The sequence below is a fragment of the Herpailurus yagouaroundi genome, unplaced genomic scaffold (assembly GCF_014898765.1).
Source record: "Herpailurus yagouaroundi ecotype Mexico unplaced genomic scaffold, PumYag 186, whole genome shotgun sequence".
Taxonomy (NCBI): domain Eukaryota; kingdom Metazoa; phylum Chordata; class Mammalia; order Carnivora; family Felidae; genus Herpailurus; species Herpailurus yagouaroundi.
This window is the reverse complement of record NW_024412417.1, coordinates 23,500,073-23,519,280: the sequence shown is the minus strand read 5'-3', so window position 1 is coordinate 23,519,280 and position 19,208 is coordinate 23,500,073. Positions and strand designations below refer to the sequence as shown.

Below are 19,208 nucleotides of genomic sequence, written 5' to 3'. Positions count from 1 at the left end.
TTTAGGAGGTGAGAGCAAAAGGAGTGGCTTGATTCTAAGGCCACATTGGTGGTTTCATTAAAAGAATTTCCTTTGTTATTACTACATGCAAGGGATTGAATGTTATTCATTTTATCAAAATTTATTAACCCCAACATCTCTTGCAGCAAACGTCTCATGTCAAATGAATTTTCCAAAAAAAAAAAAAAAACTATTTCAAAATAAACTGTTCATTTCAAAAGTATTTTTTAAAGAATTAGTCAAAATTCACAGACCATATGTTTTAAATTTTACTGAAAATTATTTCCAGCATATGCCTTGAAGAAATAGTAAAGTGAAATATTAGAGCTCATCACTCTTAGTTACTGGTATTTACAATACTTTACAGATATTAGTTTATGATGTATCTTTAAATGCAGAGGGAACTTAAGGAAATTGTTATTTATAGAAACGATTGCTACTTAATATTAGTCAACTGGTTTCTTTTTTTTTTTTTTTTTTACTTTTTTGTGTTTCATACTCTACTTTTTTTTCAATATATGAAGTTTATTGTCAACTTGACTTCCATACAACACCCAGTGCTCATCCCAAAAGGTGCCCTCCTCAATACCCATCACCCACCCTCCCCTCCCACCCACCTCCCATCAACTCTCAGTTTGTTCTCAGTTTTTAAGAGTCTCTTATTCTTTGGCTCTCTCTAACCTCCTTTTTTTTTCCTTCCCCTCCCCCATGGGTTTCTGTTAAGTTTCTCAAGATCCACATAGAAGTGAAACCATATGGTATCTGTCTTTCTCTGTATGGCTTATTTCACTTAGCATCACACTCTCCAGTTCCATCTATGTTGCTACAAAGGGCCATATTTCATTCTTTCTCATTCTCATGTAGTACTCCAATGTGTATATAAACCACAATTTCTTTATCCATTCATCAGTTGATGGACATTTAGGCTCTTTCCATAGTTTGGCTATTGTTGAAAGTGCTGCTATAAACATTGGGGTACAAGTGCCCCTATGCATCAGCACTTCTGTATCCCTTGGGTAAATTTCTAGCAGTGCTACTGCTGGGTCATAGGGTAGGTCTATTTTTAATTTCCTGAGGAACCTCCACACTGTTTTCCAGAGTGGCTGCACCAATTTGCATTCCCACCAACAGTGCAAGAGGGTTCCTGTTTCTCCACATCCTCTCCAGCATGTATAGTCTCCTGATTTGTTCATTTTGGCCACTCTGACTGGCGTGAGGTGATATCTGAGTGTGGTTTTGATTTGTATTTCCCTGATGAGGAGCGACGTTGAACATCTTTTCATGTGCCTGTTGGCCATCTGGATGTCTTCTTTAGAGAAGTGTCTATTCATGTTTTCTGCCCATTTCTTCACTGGGTTGTCTGTTTTTCGGGTGTGGAGTTTGGTGAGCTCTTGATAGATTTTGGATACTAGCCCTTTGTCCGATATGTCATTGCAAATATCTTTTCCCATTCCATTGGTTGCCTTTTAGTTTTGTTGGTTGTTTCCTTTGCTGTGCAGAAGCTTTTTATCTTCATAAGGTCCCAGTAGTTCATTTTTGCTTTTAATTCCCTTGCCTTTGGGGATGTGTCAAGTAAGACATTGCTACAGCTGAGGTCAGAGAGGTCTTTTCCTGCTTTCTCCTCTAGGGTTTTGATGGTTTCCTGTCTCACATTCAGGCCCTTTATCCATTTTGGGTTTATTTTTGTGAATGGTGTGAGAAAGGGGTCTAGTTTCAATCTGCTGCATGTTGCTGTCCAGTTCTCCCAGCACCATTTGTTAAAGAGACTGCCTTTTTTCCATTGGATGTTCTTTCCTGCTTTGTCAAAGATTAGTTGGCCATGCTTTTGTGGGTCTAGTTCTGGGGTTTCTATTCTATTCCATTGGTCTATGTGTCTGTATTTGTGCCAATACCATGCTGTCTTGATGATTACAGCTTTGAGGTAGAGGCTAAAGTCTGGGATTGTGATGCCTCCTGCTTTGATCTTCTTCTTCAAAATTACTTTGGCTATTCAGGGCCTTTTGTGGTTCCATATGAATTTTAGGATTGCTTGTTCTAGTTTCGAGAAGAATGCTGGTGCAATTTTGATTGGGATTGCATTGAATGTGTAGATAGCTTTGGGTAGTATTGACATTTGACAATATTTATTCCCCCATTCCATGTTTTTCCATTTCTTTATATCTTCTTCAATTTCCTTCATAAGCTTTCTATAGTTTTCAGCATACAGATTTTTTACATCTTTGGTTACATTTATTCCTAGGTATTTTATGCTTCTTGGTGCAATTGTCAATGGGATCAGTTTCTTTATTTGTCTTTCTGTTGCTTCATTATTAGTGTATAAGAATGCAACTCATTTCTGTACATTGATTTTGTATCCTGCAACTTGCTGAATTCATGTTTCAGTTCTAGCAGACTTGTGGTGGAGTCTATCGGATTTTCCATGTATAATATCATTCATCTGCAAAAAGTGAAAGCTTAATTTCATCGTTGCCAACTTTGATGCCTTTGATTTCCTTTTGTTGTCTGATTGCTGATGCTAGAACTTCCAACACTATGTTAAACAACAGCGGTGAGAGTGGACATCCCTGTCGTGTTCCTGATCTCAGGGAAAAAGCTCTTGGTTTTTCCCCATTGAGGATGATGTTAGCTGTGGGCTTTTCATAAATGGCTTTTATGATCTTTAAGTATGTTTCTCTGTCCCGACTTTCTCGAGGATTTTTAAGAAAGGTTGCTGAATTTTGTCAAAGGCCTTTTCTGCATCGATTGACAGGATCATATGGTTCTTATCTTTTCTTTTATTAATGTGATGTATCACGTTGATTGATTTGCGAATGTTGAACCAGCCCTACATCCCAGGAATGAATTCCACTTGATCAGGTGAATAATTCTTTTATATGCTGTTGAATTCGATTTGCTAGTATCTTATTGGGAATTTTTGCATCCCTATTCATCAGGGATATTGGCCTGTAGTTCTCTTTTTTTACTGGGTCTCTGTCTGGTTTAGGAATCAAAGTAATACTGGCTTCATAGAATGAGTCTGGAAGTTTTCTTTCCCTTTCTATTTTTTGGAATAGCTTGAGAAGGATAGGTATTATCTCTGCTTAAACAGAGTCTGATAGAACTCCCCTGGGAAGCCATCTGGTCCTGGACTCTTATTTGTTGGGAGATTTTTGATGACTGATTCAATTTATTTTCTGGTTACGGGTCTGTTCAAGCTTTCTATTTCCTCCTGATTGAGTTTTGGAAACGTGTGGGTGTTTAGGAATTTGTCCATTTCTTCCAGGCTTTCCAGTTTGTTGGCATATAATTTTTCATAGTATTCCCTGATAATTGCTTGTATCTCTGAGGGATTGGTTGTAATAATTCCATTTTCATTCATGATTGTATCCATTTGGGTCATCTCCCTTTTCTTTCTGAGAATCCTGGCTAGAGGTTTATCAATTTTCTTTATTTTTTCAAAAAAACCAACTCTTGGTTTCATTGATCTGCTCTACAGTTCTTTTAGATTCTGTATTGTTTATTTCTGTTCTGATCTTTATGATTTCTCTTCTTCTGCTGGGTTTGGGGTGTCTTTGCTGTTCTGCTTCTATTTCCTTTAGGTGTGCTGTTAGATTTTGTATTTGGGATTTTTCTTGTTTCTGGAGATAGGCCTGGATTGCAATGTATTTTCCTCTCAGGACTGCCTTCGCTGCATCCCAAAGCGTTTGGATTGTTGTATTTTCATTTTTGTTTCTTTACATATATACTTTAATTTCTTCTCCAATTGCCTGGTTGACCCATTCATTCTTTAGTAGGGTGTTCTTTAACCTCCATGCTTTTGGAGGTTTTCCAGACATTTTCCTGTGGTTGATTTCAAACTTCATAGCATTGTGGTCTGAAAGTATGCATGGTATGATTTCAATTCTTGTAAACTTATGAAGGGCTGTTTTGTGACCCAGTTTGTGATCTATCTTGGAGAATATTCCATGTGCAATCGAGAAGAAAGTATATTCTGTTGCTTTGGGATGCAGAGTTCTAAATAGATCTGTCAAGTCCATCTGATCCAGTGTATCATTCAGAGCCCTTGTTTCTTTATTGACCGTGTGTCTAGATGATCTATCCATTTCTGTAAGTGGAGTGTTAAAGTCCCCTGCAATTACCACATTCTTATCCATAAGGTTGCTTATGTTTGTGAGTAATTATTTTATATATTTGGGGGCTCCTGTATTAGGCACATAGACATTTATAATTGTCAGCTCTTCCTGATGGATATACCCTGTAATTGTTATATAATGCCCTTCTTCATCTCTTGTTACAGCCTTTAATTTAAAGTCTAGTTTGTCTGATATAAATATGGCTACTCCAGCTTTCTTTTGACTTCCAGTGGCATGATAAATAGTTCTCCATCCCCTCATCCTCTCAATCTTTAGGTGTCCTCAGGTCTAAAATGAGTCTCTTGTAGACAATAGATGGGTCCTGTTTTTTTATCCATTCTGATACCCTATGTCTTTTGGTTGGCGCATTTAGTCCATTTACATTCAGTGTTATTATAGAAAGATATGGGTTTAGAGTCATTGTGATGTCCGTAGGTTTCATTCTTATAGCAATGTCTCTGGTACTTTGTCTCACAGGATCCCCCTTAGGATCTCTTGTAGGGCTGGTTTAGTGATGACAAATTCCTTCAGTTTTTGTTTGGGAAGACCTTTATCTCTCCTTCTATTCTAAATGACAGACTTGCTGGATAAAGGATTCTCGGCTGCATATTTTTTCTGTTCATCACATTGAAGATCTCCTGCCATTCCTTTCTGGTTGCCAAGTTTCAGTGGAAAGATCGGTCACGAGTCTTCTAGGTCTCCCTTTATATGTTAGAGCATGTTTATCTCTAGCTGCTTTCAGAATTTTCTCTTTATCCTTGTATTTTGCCAGTTTCACTATGATATGTTGTGCAGAAGATCGATTCAAGTTACATCTGAAGGGAGTTCTCTGTGCCTCTTGGATTTCAATGCCTTTTTACTTCCCCAGTTCAGGAAGTTCTCAGCTATTATTTCTTCAAGTACCCCTTCAGCACCTTTCCCTCTCTCTTCCTCCTCTGGGATACCAATTATGCGTATATTATTTCTTTTTAGTGTATCCCTTAGTTCTCTAACTTTCCCCTCATACTCCTGGATTTTTTTTATCCTCTTTTTCTCAGCTTCCTCTTTTTCCATAACTTTATCTTCTAGTTCACCTATTCTCTCCTCTGCCTCTTCAATCCGAGCCATCGTCATTTCTATTTTGTTTTGCATTTCGTTTAAAGCTTTTTTCAGCTCCTCCTGACTGTTCCTTAGTCCCTTGATCCTTTAGCAAGAGATCTCTGCTGTCCTTTATACTGTTTTCAAGCCCAGCGATTAATTGTATGACTATTTTTCTAAATTTACTTTCTGTTTTATTGTTTACATCGTTTTTGATCAGTTCGCTAGCTGTTGTTATTTCCTGGAGGTTTTTTCTAGGGGAATTCTTCCATTTTGTCATTTTGGATAGTCCCTGGAGTGGTGTGGACCTGCAGGGCACTTCCTCTGTGCTGTGGTGTATAACTGGAGTTGGTGGGTGGGGCCGCAGTCAGACCTGATGTCTGCCCCCAGCCCAGCGCTGGGGCCAGTCAGACTGGTGTGTGCCTTGTCTTCCCCTCTCCTAGGGGTGTGATTCACTCTGGGGTGGCGTGGCCCGTCTGGGCTACTTGTACACTGCCAGGCTTGTGGTGCTGGGGATCTGGCGTATTAGCTGGGGTGGATTGGCAAGGTGCACAGGGGCGGGAGGGGCAGGCTCAGCTTGCTTTTCCTTTGGGAGATCCGCTTCGGGAGGGGCCCTGAGGCACCAGGAGGGAGTCACACCAGCAGGAGCGATGGATCTGCAGAAGCACAGCATTGGGTGTTTTCGAGGTGCAAGCAAGTTCCCTGGCAGGAACCTGTTCCCTTTGGGATTTTGGCTGGGGGATGGGCGAGGGAGATGGTGCTGGCGAGCGCCATTTCCCCCCCTCCCCCCGCCAAGCTGAGCTCTGTTGTCTGGGGCTCAACAACTCTCCCTCCAGTTGTCCTCCAGCCCTCCCGTTCTCTGAGCAGAGCTGTTAGCTTATAACCTTCCAGATGTCAAGTCCCGCTTGCTGTCAGAATACATTCAGTCTGGCCCCTCTGCTTTTGCCAGCCAGACTTGGGGGCTCTGCTTGGTCAGCGGGCCGCCCCTCTGCCCCGGCTGCCTCCCGCCAGTCCGTGGAGAGCGCAATGCCTCTCTGCCCTTCCTACCCTCTTCTGTGGGCCTCTCCTCCCTGCTTGGCTCCGGAGACTCCATTCTGCTAATCCTCTGGCAGTTTTCTTGGTTATTTAGGCAGGTGTAGGTGGAATTTAAGTGATCAGCAGGACGCGTGGTGAGCCGAGCATCCTCCTATGCCACCATCTTCCCAGGATCCTTCAGACTCTAATTGTCTTAAATTAAAGGAAATGTTTAATTTCTAATATATATAATGCAAATTATATAAATCCTCAATATATTTTCCATTGATTAAACTCATATCATTTGAACTTTATCACTGATTTTTTTTCCACTATTATTAAGAAGTTTATACAGAAAAAGTAATGTTCATTTAGAAAACACTTTCGAATGTAATATAAACCTATTATGAATAAAAATAGAAATTTCAGCTCTGTGGACACTTATTTATAAGTGACCATAACTTTTGTAAAATTACATGTACATATTATATGATATTTTTATTTTCTGCCATTGACATTTTTAATATTATGGTGGCTTATAGATATTTGGTTTAATAGAAAATAACATTGCAGGGAAATTACTACACAAATGGGATAATTATCAAAGCAAAATGGAAACATACTTCATTTTTGTGTTGTAGTGGTTTTTTTTTAGCTTTTTATTTTGTAATAATTTCAGACTTTCAGTTAGATGGTGAAAATATACAGAGTTCCCCTGTACTCTTATCCAGCTTCTCTTAATATCAACTACTTATGTAACCATAGCATAATTATCAAAGAAGGAAATTAACATTTGTATAATACCATTAACTAAACTATAGCCTACCCAAACTTGAACACCTTTCAACTCCTAATGCATTAGTTTCTATCTGTATTGATAATTATTTAGAGTATGAAATAATATAAAGGTAATAAAAAATTTAGAAAATAACATCAGGAAGAATAATTCTTTCCTAACCTTGTTAAGTTCTGTAAGTTTTGTTATTTGTATATATTTTCTTTCCATTTTTTTCATTTACAGTGAAATTGGATTTTTCCCTGAAATATATATTAATTTTAAAAATCTCTTATATTTGCATACTTGTACACTTTTAAGCATCCAGTAATAATTTTTTTTTTCAACGTTTATTTATTTTTGGGACAGAGAGAGACAGAGCATGAACAGGGGAGGGGCAGAGAGAGAGGGAGACACAGAATCAGAAACAGGCTCCAGGCTCTGAGCCATCAGCCCAGAGCCCGACGCGGGGCTCGAACTCACGGACCGCGAGATCGTGACCTGGCTGAAGTCGGACGCTTAACCGACGGCGCCACCCAGGCGCCCCAAGCATCCAGTAATAAAATAAGGCACTAGATAAAATATCCTAACATATCAGGCATTTTGCAGGTATTTTATATATCAGTCTATTTAAAATTTCACAACTGTATGCATTTATTATTAATATTGTAAGTTTACCATAAACAAATTGGGAATTCTGGGTTTATCTCTACAATTTGAAAAATATGTCCATTTCTTTGCTATATTTTCTTATTTAATGGAAAAAAAAGTATCCACCCCAAATGTATGTGTTTCCAGAGAAATGCACCTGGTTTAGGGTTAAGCAGAAGCATCAAAGGAATTGGGAGCATATTTATGAAACTTGATTTGCTTATTACTGTGTTAGTAGAATGTGACTTTGAAGAAGCCATGTACATGTTATTAATCATAGCTTTAATTACTGTAGTGTATGAGTAATACTGATTTTTAAAATTGCTAGAAAGATTAAATACTTTAAAATCTTAACATTTTTCTAACACTAAGAGTGAAACCTAATACCTTTTTGGTAAAATTTAGTTCCCTTTCCATACCTCTGTGTTACATGTGTTGAAATGAAAAACATTTCCTTTTATTGTGACTCTTTAAAAGGAAAAGAGATATCTGTATCTACATATAATTTTCAAAATCTAAAACGTTAAAAACTGTATTAAAATAACTGTAAACTCTTCTTTTCTCCCCCTGTTTTAGAATTGCAGAGTAGCTCTTGTGGCAATCCAGGAGTTCCACCCAAAGGTGTATTATATGGTACACGGTTTGATGTTGGGGACAAGATCCGCTACAGCTGTGTGACTGGATATATTCTCGATGGCCACCCTCAACTCACCTGTATAGCCAATTCAGTTAATACAGCCTCATGGGATTTTCCTGTTCCCATATGCAGAGGTAAAGTTAAAATCATATTTATTTTTATGCTGATTGAATATTTGTTTGATATAGTGAATACATTTCAAAAGTGAGAGTTGGGATCAGACAGTATATTTGCAAAATATGTTAGGCTCTTGGTGCTTATTGCTTTTATAAAATGTGAAGCTTAAAACAATAACTATTTATATATATATGTATACTACATGACTGCTTTAGAAAAAATGCTTGCCAAAATAAGACATTGCTTGTGAAATGAAACAGTGCATCTCTACATTTATATACATATTTATGCATACATTGTGTATATATGTGTCTTTATATTTACATTAGGAAAACATGAAGTTTATGATGTTTAGAAATTTAATTAGTCTGTAAAAGTAATAATTTTGCTTACATTTTGAAATGTAGATTGAATCTTTGGATTTTATTTATTTATTTTTTTTTATTTTTATTAAAAAATTTTTTTTTTCAACGTTTATTTATTTTTGGGACAGAGAGAGACAGAGCATGAACGGGGGAGGGGCAGAGAGAGAGGGAGACACAGAATCGGAAACAGGCTCCAGGCTCTGAGCCATCAGCCCAGAGCCCGACGCGGGGCTCGAACTCACGGACCGCGAGATCGTGAGCTGGCCGAAGTCGGACGCTTAACCGACTGTGCCACCCAGGCGCCCCGAATCTTTGAATATTTTAAAAATATCTGGTGGAAGACTTAGCTTGGGAATTTGTGAAATAAGAATGCTATATTGTTTTCTTAATGGATACAGATAAAGATTATTTATATAATGGGGGAAACCTAATAATCCTCTAATGTGGACAAAGTTTCAAAATACAGTGCCTGAAAGAACATGTTCTATTTGGTGGAAGCTGAATTCATGGATAAATCTTGCCCACAGAAATTTTGGAGACCTATATCGTTTTCTGTGGGCTATCTTTTTCTAACAAACAAGTGACTCATCTTTATTTTTTGGCATTCGTTTCCTTTACAAATGGGCAGTAGGAATGTCCAACTTCTGATCTAAGTTCCTTTGTAGCTTCCTCTCCAACATGTGGCTGCAAGTGCATGTAGGAGAGATCTCTGAAAATCAGACACAGGTAGCTTCTTATCCCTGCTTTGACAATGACCATGGCAGTTACTTCAGGCAAATCATATTAACTCTTTGAGATTCATTTATCTCACTTAACGAGGGAGAGGGAGAGGGAGAGAGAGAGAGAGAGAGGAAACACCTATTGCATTTGTTGTGAAGATTAGGTAAGAAAACCTATACCTGCCACTTAGTAAAATATCTGCTACACATTAGCATTCTTTCAATGTTAGCTACCTTTGCTTCTGTTGCTGCTGCTTCTAATACTGCTGCCTTGGCCATTGCTATTTCTCTGACTACTATTAGCTACCATTTATTTGAACACTTAGTATACCATTTGATCACTATAGTGTACTAAGAAAATTATAAGTGTAGTCACTTTTGAATTTCATTACAGTACAAAACCAAAGTGAAAAACTTTTGAAATAACTGCTCAAGGTCATTCAGTTAGTCAATGCCCAGAAGTATAGAGTCAGATTTTACTGGACTTGCAAGCTCACAAATTTCTCTGCTACGGTTTCTTGGGTGTTGATAGAAGACACCAAACTCTTGAGTCAGAAACGAAGGAGATTTTATTATATGCAGGAGTGTCAGCAGCCACAGTACAAACATTTGTGCTGGTTCTCTAAGCTCTAATTCTCATAGACTGATATGAAGAGTGTAGGGTATCAGCACACATGGTTAGCGGTATTACAGAAGAACCATGAGCTTAGGAAAATTGAATCTTTATAATGAGCATGTCTTCTCTTTGCTCTGGAGGGCGGCCCTATGTCTACCCCTCAGGCTTATAAGCAAACTTGCCCTTTAGTGGAAAACACTGTCTTCTGAGACTATTTCTTGTGCAAATATCTTTGAAAAGATAGTCTAGTAAAAAGAGCAGGACAGTTGGAATCTCTGCTTATAAGATGTGAAGAAATGTTAGAATCTGGGCAAATTTCTCCCAGTTTAGAGTGTGGTGGAGATCCTGGATTGGAACCCATTCTGTTTGGTTCCAAAGCCTAAGCTTGTTACCCTTTTGATACTTCACCAACATAATTTGCATCTCTCTTCAAAATTACTTTTATGATAAGAAGGGAAATGGAGTTATATTTGAATCAGTCAAAAGACTATTGTCACTGTTTTAAGGTGTAAAACTTCCTAAATCAAAGGGACTTATTAAGGTAGTTAAAACCAAGAAGCATTTTAAGATATTTCAGTGGAGTACCACCAGTACTCCTGAATATTACTTTCTATTTTGGGACTCCTTTTTCATCTCAGTTCAGATACCAGCCTGTGGAACCAGAAAAATACAAGTTTAAATACTAGTTTTTCCCTTATTGGCTAGAGCCTTTGAATGAAAACTATTATTTTTGGAAACTATTTTTTAGCTATAATTGGATGAAGAGATAGAAATACCAACACCACAGTGCTGTTAGAGTTTAATATGATAGCATATGTAAGGAACCAGATACATACCAAGTTACTATGTGTGCTGGCTCTATCTACCCTTTTTCCTTAGTACTTCTTACCATCTCCTCTCTAAAGAAAAAATCAGTCAGCAAAAAGTGGGTTGACAATATCAATTATCCTTATATCCAAGTCTAACCCTAAAACCAGTACCTCTATCTATTTATGACAGTTTTGTTTTCCCAGTGTATGTACTCTATATCTCATCCCCAAAGTGCATTCAGGGTTATTATTTCCTTTGATTTCCATTTTAACCTCTATGGTTTTCATCTATCAAAAAAATGGCACCCACTGTTTTTGGAAATTCTGCCTGCTCAACTTCAATCTGACAAGCTTACCTTTTCTTCTCATTAACAATAATACCAATTACTATATTTACTCATTTACTCATATATTTATTAGGGCCTTACCTGTGTGAAGCATTATTTCATGTATTGAAAATCCAAAGATGAGTAAGAAACAGGTCTTGCCTTTAAGCATACAGTTCTAGTGGGTCTAATCATTATGTCATCAGATAATTACAATAATGTGTGATAAGTGCTTTACTATCAGAATCTGTAGAATGTGTTAGGCACCTTGATCAGGATGAGCTTAATTCCTCCCAGTTGAGTGGAAGAAAGTTCAGGTAGGGACAGCAGTTTAAGAGAAGATTTCACAAAAGACTAGCTAAAAATAAAAACTATATAGAGCAAGAACATTTTCAATGAGGCAATAATTTTCCTTTTTAGCCTTAAAAGTAGTTATGGCGTGTTAGTAATATTCACTGGCTAAAGCTAGAGTCTATGAAGTCAGACTTCATACAGCACATGATCTAATTTTCTAAGGAGCAATTTATCTCCCATTAAACAAATTTTTTTAAACTTAAAGAATAGGGGCATTGAGTATTTGGATTTCATGTGGTTGTCATTCAGTTCAAAAGAAAAGATAGACTGTTTAGTCCACGGCTTCCTTCCTCTGCTCTTTGCCACTTGATAGCATACTGATTCTTTAATTTATAACTTTGCAGGGGGCTGATAACCCTGTAATGATCTGTTTATTGCTTTCCCGGGAGTTTACATAGTGTCTCTCCTGGACGAAACCCTTGCTTTCAGAGAATTCTTCTGATGCTTCCTAACAATGATAGTTTAATTAAGAAAAACGAATGCCACATCAACCTAGAGGGTATGGTGTAAGGGTTTTTGTGTTTGTTCACAGGCAGGGTGGATTTTATCAACACCATCTGCTAGAATTTGAAAAAGACAACCAACTGTTGGTGCTGAAAGTGAAAGTGAGTTCTTGCGCTGTCAGTCTGGATTGAAAATACCTGCCATACAGGCCTTTTCCACACCCCCTCCTTTCATAGACATTTCTATGACATTTATTCCCAGTGAGTTGTGATGTGGCCTCAGAGTCCTTCTCAACTCAGTGCTCTCGACATTCCCTACTAATTAAGAGCAGTTGGCAGGCAAAGTGAAATGGATATGCTATTCCTGTATTAAACATTCTAAAATTGTTGACGATATCCTATATTCAGAATGGCATTTTGATATGCCTACCCCAGGGCAAACTAATAAAAGGGTTTGTAGAAGTTACACATAAATTATAGTGTTTTAAATAAACCTAAATGTGAGTCCACAAAACGTCAAATCATTTGGTGGAAGAATTAACATATTAAGATTTAAGTGATCAATCACAGAAAATTTAAGATTGTATCAGGATGAAGTTTAGATTCATTAGAAAATTTTTAAAAGAATGTTCTATTTACAAAAAGGTGTTATATTTTCTTGATGGTTTGAGTATATTCATAGCCCAAAGTAAAGATCTTAGAATCCATAGAGGTTTCAGGAAAAGCAGTGATCAATCAAGGGATATGATGTTGTCAAATGTTGACAGAGTTTATTTTCATTCGACAGGTGAGATCCTTTGGGGGGAAGGCTTCTGTGTTAGTGATGTAGATGTCATGTAGTCAGTTGGTGTCATGTGACCTGAAACAAATATCTGACAGGACAGATAAGAAAAAGGGCTAAAGACAAAACTGTTGTTTCTGACAAAGCAAAAGAAATTGCCATTAGCTACATTAGCAATGAGAAGTGAAAGTATCTTCCCAGTTTTGTTCTTTGGAATAAGACTGTCTACTACAATGTGGTAAAGAAAACAGGTGACTGAAAAAAGAGCATCAGTTTGTTTTGTCAGAACATAACTTTATTCTCCTACTTAAAACCTTCATCAACAATTCTGGATCAAAAATGCATTACCAAAGCATGGAACTGGGAAGAACATTTAGAGGTAATAGCTGGAGACGGGGAAAGAGGAAGGAAAGTTTGGCCTGATGTTTTCTATATTGTACCAAAAGCCTTCCAAAAAAAATAGTGAATTCTGATCAAGATTAGAAGTAAATCAAACAGCCAAGCCTCCCCCACCCCCAGAAAAAAAACAACTAGTAGATAATGTTGAAAAGAAGTAATGCTTGTGAAGAACATACTCTTGAGCCCAGTGGAAGGATGTTCATTGTGTTTATATGTTTCCTTTCTCAGTATTCTGGAAACCATCTCAAAAAGGCATTACAGAATAAAAAACGACAATTATTCTATGTATATACCCTGATTACACTCTTCTGCATGTATAAATGCTGAGATATGATATTCAGCACTCAGTATTCAGTAAATACATTAATAACAGATCTGGTTATTGATAAAACCAAAGTACAAAAATAATTACAAATGAAAACTTGAAAATATTTTATTGAATCTGGAACAAAACAGATAAATGACTCAGTGTCAAAGCTGCATATTGAAAAAGTATAAATATGTTCTTTTTTTAAAAAGAGCATGCAAGTCGGGGAGGGAAAGAGGGAGAGGGAAAGAGAATCCCAAGCAGGCTCCTGCTGTCAGTACAGAGCCCCCTGTGGGGCTTGAAGTCACAAACTGTGAGATCATGATGTGAGCCAAAATCAAGAGTCAGATGATTAACCAACTGAGCCACACCGGTACCCCCAAAATATTTTTTAATGTGAAATTTTCTGTGCTAGATCAAAAGAGAGTCCAGTGTTTTTGTTTCTTTTTTTTAATTCTCGTTAACATTACTTTTTAACATTTTTTCTCCTGAAACTAAAGTCTGTAGTTCCCTTTTTTAACATTTGATAAAGAAAACCTATTAAATTGTGTTCTTTTATCTTAAATCTATTCCCAAAGGAGAGAATGTTTTGGTGTAACACCCTGAATCATAGAAAGAACAGTATTAGTGATAAACTGTTCTGTGCAAAAGAAAAAAAGAAATCAAACTCACTGTTGAATATCAAAATGTAATGGGCCACACCATGTATTAAGTATTATTTTTGAGAACTGGGGTTTTTATGGTTGGATTTAGTCAATTTCCAAAGATGGTTGGTTTTTTGTTTTATTTTGTTTTTTGGCAAGAAAATGTTTCTCCTCTCCTCTCCTCTCCTTTCCTCTCCTCTTCTTTTCTTTCTTTTCAATATTTATTCATTTATTTTGAGAGAGAGAAAAAGAGTGGCTGGGAGTACCAGCAGGGAGGAGCAGTGAGAGAGGGTGAGAGAGAATCCCAAGCAGGTTCCGTCCGCACTGTCAGGAAGAGCTCAACGTGGGGCTTGAACTCATGAATTGAGATCATGACCTGAGCCAAAACTGAGTCAGACATTTAACTGCCTGAGTCACCCAGGCACCCCCCAAAAGATGTTATTTTAAAATATTATCTCAGGAACTGTTTTAGCAGACATAGTGAGCAGACTTGTCATGTTACCTGAGCAACATTATTTGGCCACCGTGTCTCGCTGTCCTTTCACATAAAGGGGTCTGCTCTCTTTATGCGAACTGCTGTATTTGATAGTAACGAGGAAAACATTTTCAGTATGCCTTTTAATAAACAAGTTAAGCATGTATAATTTGGTAATGGGTTTATATTATTACCACAAAGACACTCAGTTTGTGAGGAAGAATCTGCAAGTGTCCAGGTCACTTGCTGATTCATCTCTCCCTGGAAAATGTAGGCTGTTCCATCAACAATCAGGCCAGCACTCAATCACCCACTCCTGTGTTGTAATCTTGTTCTGAAAAGTCCTTTTGTGTGATAAAATGCTGAAAATGTCCTGATTAAAGTATCCAGCTTGATGGAGCAAAGGACACATGATTTGTCTTTGAGGGTATAAGATCTGTGAGCTGATTGGCCTTCCTGCCACGTATTACCTGAGTGTGTTGTTTCTTATGTCAGAAATCGAGTCTTTTTACATTTTAGGAGACTATGAATGTTAGAGATTAGTTTAAATGAGGTAATATTTTAAAATACTTGTGTGATGCCTAGCACATAGAAGTTACTCAACACTTGCAAGTTGGTTTCAAATACATAAAAAAAGTAATTTAAACAATAATATAGACATAATAGCTATCACTTGTGTTATATATGTGTTCAGTATATTTAGAAATATATGTTGACGGTTAAACATGTGTCTATCGCTCTGACGTAATGGAAAATACTTTTTAAGATAACAGAATAAAAAATCTGTAACGAGTGGACTCTGGACTAATAAAAGTCTTGGTTTGCTTTACCTCTCTGCCACTGAGATGATATAGAAACTTTAGATATTTAGTTTTTCAGATTGTATTTTTTCTCATCTGTTAAGTAGTATTTCTATCATTATCATCAAAACAGGTATTTGAAAACTGATAGCACCAGAGATTGGATACAGCTATCTTCTATAGGACCATATAGACAGTGGAGTTAATTTTTTATCAGAGATATAATGGTTAAAGGGAATTTTAAGCTCCATATTAGCCTAAAAAATTAGGTTGGGATTAGCAAGCAATATACATCAGTGGGGAAAGTACGTTTCTCAAGGGTAACCACATTTCTGAGTCATTCATTTCTGGGAGTTCTCACATTTGAAGTATATTCGATAACTAAACTGATATGTATTAAGAAGTCATTATTCACAGGCTACACTGCTAAGTGCAGTGATGGATGAAACAGCCCCAGTCCCCATGACACTCATAGTCTATTGAATACAGGATCTTTTATTTGGAAAATGATCTATTTGGTGACCTCGAAAAGATAGAATGGCATTCTTGTGTAAGCAATAGGTGGTGGCCTTCAGTGTGTGTGATATTTAGAGAAGAAAATCAGCACTCCTATTCTTGCCATATAATTGTCCTGTCCCCTGCTGATGCAACTAATAGCCACGACTTTAGCATTCAACTCACACATTATTTTTCCCCATTTGATATTAATATGTTGTGTCTTTCTCCGTTCAGGAAGCTGTTTATTTTATTTTTCCCTTTTTTCCATCCTGCATAAGATAACTCAAACATTTTTGTGCCTTTATTTAATTATACAAGTTTTATGTTTCTTCATCTGCCATTCTTAGTAGAAAATAATCCATTTTCTTTGACGACAAAGGCACAGTCATTAGATCTATGTTTTTTTGGATTATAGGTTATGATAACATATTATTAATTGCAGAGGTTTGGTTCTTTTTCCTGATTGGAGTGATTTCCATTTCTTTCTCTTTCTGTACGATTCTTAGAAAAATGCCAACACTGTGTAGTTTGAAAATCAAAGACAAGTGAGTTTCATTTTGAGGTGACTGAGTCTTTGGGTTCTTATGCCTATTTGGTATAACTTTGAGTCTTACACTTTTATGGAACTTTGTTTACTTGGAGTTTTTGTTTACTTGTTTTGATAATAATATAAAGTATTTGTTCTAAGTGAAAGATCTAAATTATTTGAATAAATTTTATATTTTGATATAACTACAACAAATAGCTTCATAATATTGTTCCCAAAATAAAAATTATTTTATTTTTTAAGGTTTTATTTAAATTCCAGGGGCGCCTGGGTGGCGCAGTCGGTTAAGCGTCCGACTTCAGCCAGGTCACGATCTCGTGGTCCGTGAGTTCGAGCCCCGCGACGGGCTCTGGGCTGACGGCTCGGAGCCTGGGGCCTGTTTCCGATTCTGTGTCTCCCTCTCTCTCTGCCCCTCGCCCGTTCATGCTCTGTCTCTCTCTGTCCCAAAAATAAATAAACGTTGAAAAAAACAAATAAAAAAAAATAAAATAAATTCCAGTTAGTTAACACAGTATAATATTAGTTTTAGGTGTACAATACAGTGATTCAACAATTCTATAGAACACCCGATGCTTATCACTACCAGTGCACTCCTTAATTCCCATCACCTGTTTAACTCATCCACCCCACCAACCTCCCCTCTGGAAACTATCAGTTCTCTATAGTTAAGAGTTAATAGTTTGTTTCTTGGTTTGCCTCTCACTCTTTTTTCCCCCCATTGCTTGCTTGTTTTGTTTCTTAAATCCCACATATGAGTGAAATCATATGGTATTTGTCTTTCTCTGACTGACTTATTTTGCTTAGGATAATACTGTCTAGCTCCATCCATGTCATTGGAAATGGAAAGATTTCATTATTTTTTGGTTGAGTAATGTGCCATGTGTATATATGTGTATATAAAAAAGAAGGTGTCGTGTGTGTGTATGTATGTGTAAATATACATACATACACACATTTACACATACATACACACACACACGACACCTTCTTTTTCCATTCATCAGTTGATGAACACTTGGGCTATTTCCATAATTTGGCTGTTGTAGATAATGCTGCTACAAACATCAGGATGAATATATCCCTTTATTTATTTATTTATTTATTTATTTATTTATTTATTTATTTTTCAATGTTTATTTATTTTTGGGACAGAGAGAGACAGAGCATGAACGGGGGAGGGGCAGAGAGAGAGGGAGACACAGAATCGGAAACAGGCTCCAGGCTCTGAGCCATCAGCCCAGAGCCCGACACGGGGCTCGAACTCACGGACCGCAAGATCGTGACCTGGCTGAAGTCGGACACTTAACCGACTGCGCCACCCAGGCGCCCCATGAATATATCCCTTTAAATGAGTATTTTTGTATTCTTTGGGTAAATACCTAGTGGTGCACTTTCTGGATTGTAGGGTAGTTCTATTTTTAACTTTTTGAGGAAACTCCATGCTGTTTTCTACAGTGGCTGCAGCAGTTTGCTTTCCCACCAACACTGCAGGAGGGTTCTCCCTTGCCCACATGTTAGTCAACACCTGTTGTTTCTTGTGTTGTTGATTTTAGCCATTCTGACAGGTGTGAGGTGATATCTCATTGTAATTTTGATTTGTATTTCCCTGATGATCAGTGATGTTGAGCCATTATATGTCTTTTTATGAAAAATATCTATTCATGTCTTCTGCCCATTTTTAATTGGGCTATTTGGTTTTTTTGGTGTGTGTGTGTGCACGCGTGTGCACGTGCAAAGACATGGATAGAGCTAGAGTGTATTATGCTAAGAAAAATAAGTCAGAGAAAGACAACTATCATATGATTTCACTCAGATGTGGAATTTAAGAAACAAAACAGATGAACATAGCAGAAAGGGAGAAAAGGGAGAGAAAGAGGGAAACAACCCATCAGAGACTCTTAACTATAGAGAACAAACTGAAGGAGGTGGGTCAGGGATGGGCTAAATGGGTGATGGGTATTAAGGAGAGCGCTTGTTATGATGAGCCCTGGGTGTTATACGTAGGTGATTAATCACTAAATTCTATGCCAGATGCTAATCTTTCCATACATGTTACCTAAAATTTAAATAAAATCTTGAAAAAATTTAAAAAAGTAAATAAATAAAAACTTTAAATAAAAAAATAAAAAAACAATTAAAAAATGTTAAGCAACATTCATTTCTAACACTAACAAAACATGTAGAAGGATAGAAAAATTATATTATTTTGGTGTCTACAGAGCATTCACATGATTATATGTGACATGACTTCAAGAAAAAATGATGGATCATGCTTAGCCAAAAATATATTGACAGCTTCAGAATTCCCTGTGGTGAAATAGACTGTTCAATGCATAAGAACCTTGAAAAGTACTCATATAACTTCCTGCTACGATTTAAACTCTGTAAACCACGGTGACGGTCATTTGGAATTCTGTTGCTCTTTGTAAAGTCACCACTCTAAAGTTGAGGTAAAATAATTTTGGATGAAGAAGGAAGGGGAATGGAAGCCCACCAAGACATTGAATAATGCCATAGGACACATTTTAGTGGACCAGCTTTATATGAAAAGTCCCTGTGTTTTGGGCTAAGAAAGCCCAGTAATGAGAATTTTTATGAAATCATTCTGGAAGGACTCTTCACACATTTTTGGTCTTAGGTTCTGTGTCCCCTGTACAGTTTTATCAGTCACTCACTGTCTTAGTAAGTTATGTTAAGAGTGTGTATGGTTGAGTCATTCAATGATGAAAGGTCTTCCATGTG

General features: G+C 37.2%; 1 protein-coding gene across 4 annotated transcripts in view; it reads left to right on the top strand.

The window, feature by feature from the left end:
• The window catches only part of CSMD3 (CUB and Sushi multiple domains 3), a 1,253,459-nt gene that overhangs the window by 286,672 nt on the left and 947,579 nt on the right, over positions 1-19,208 (top strand). For all 4 annotated transcript variants that reach the window (XM_040494274.1, XM_040494275.1, XM_040494273.1 and 1 more), the window contains exon 4: positions 8,206-8,400. In XM_040494274.1, coding sequence (XP_040350208.1) covers positions 8,206-8,400 — 195 coding nt within the window. The remainder of the gene's footprint in view (positions 1-8,205; positions 8,401-19,208) is intronic.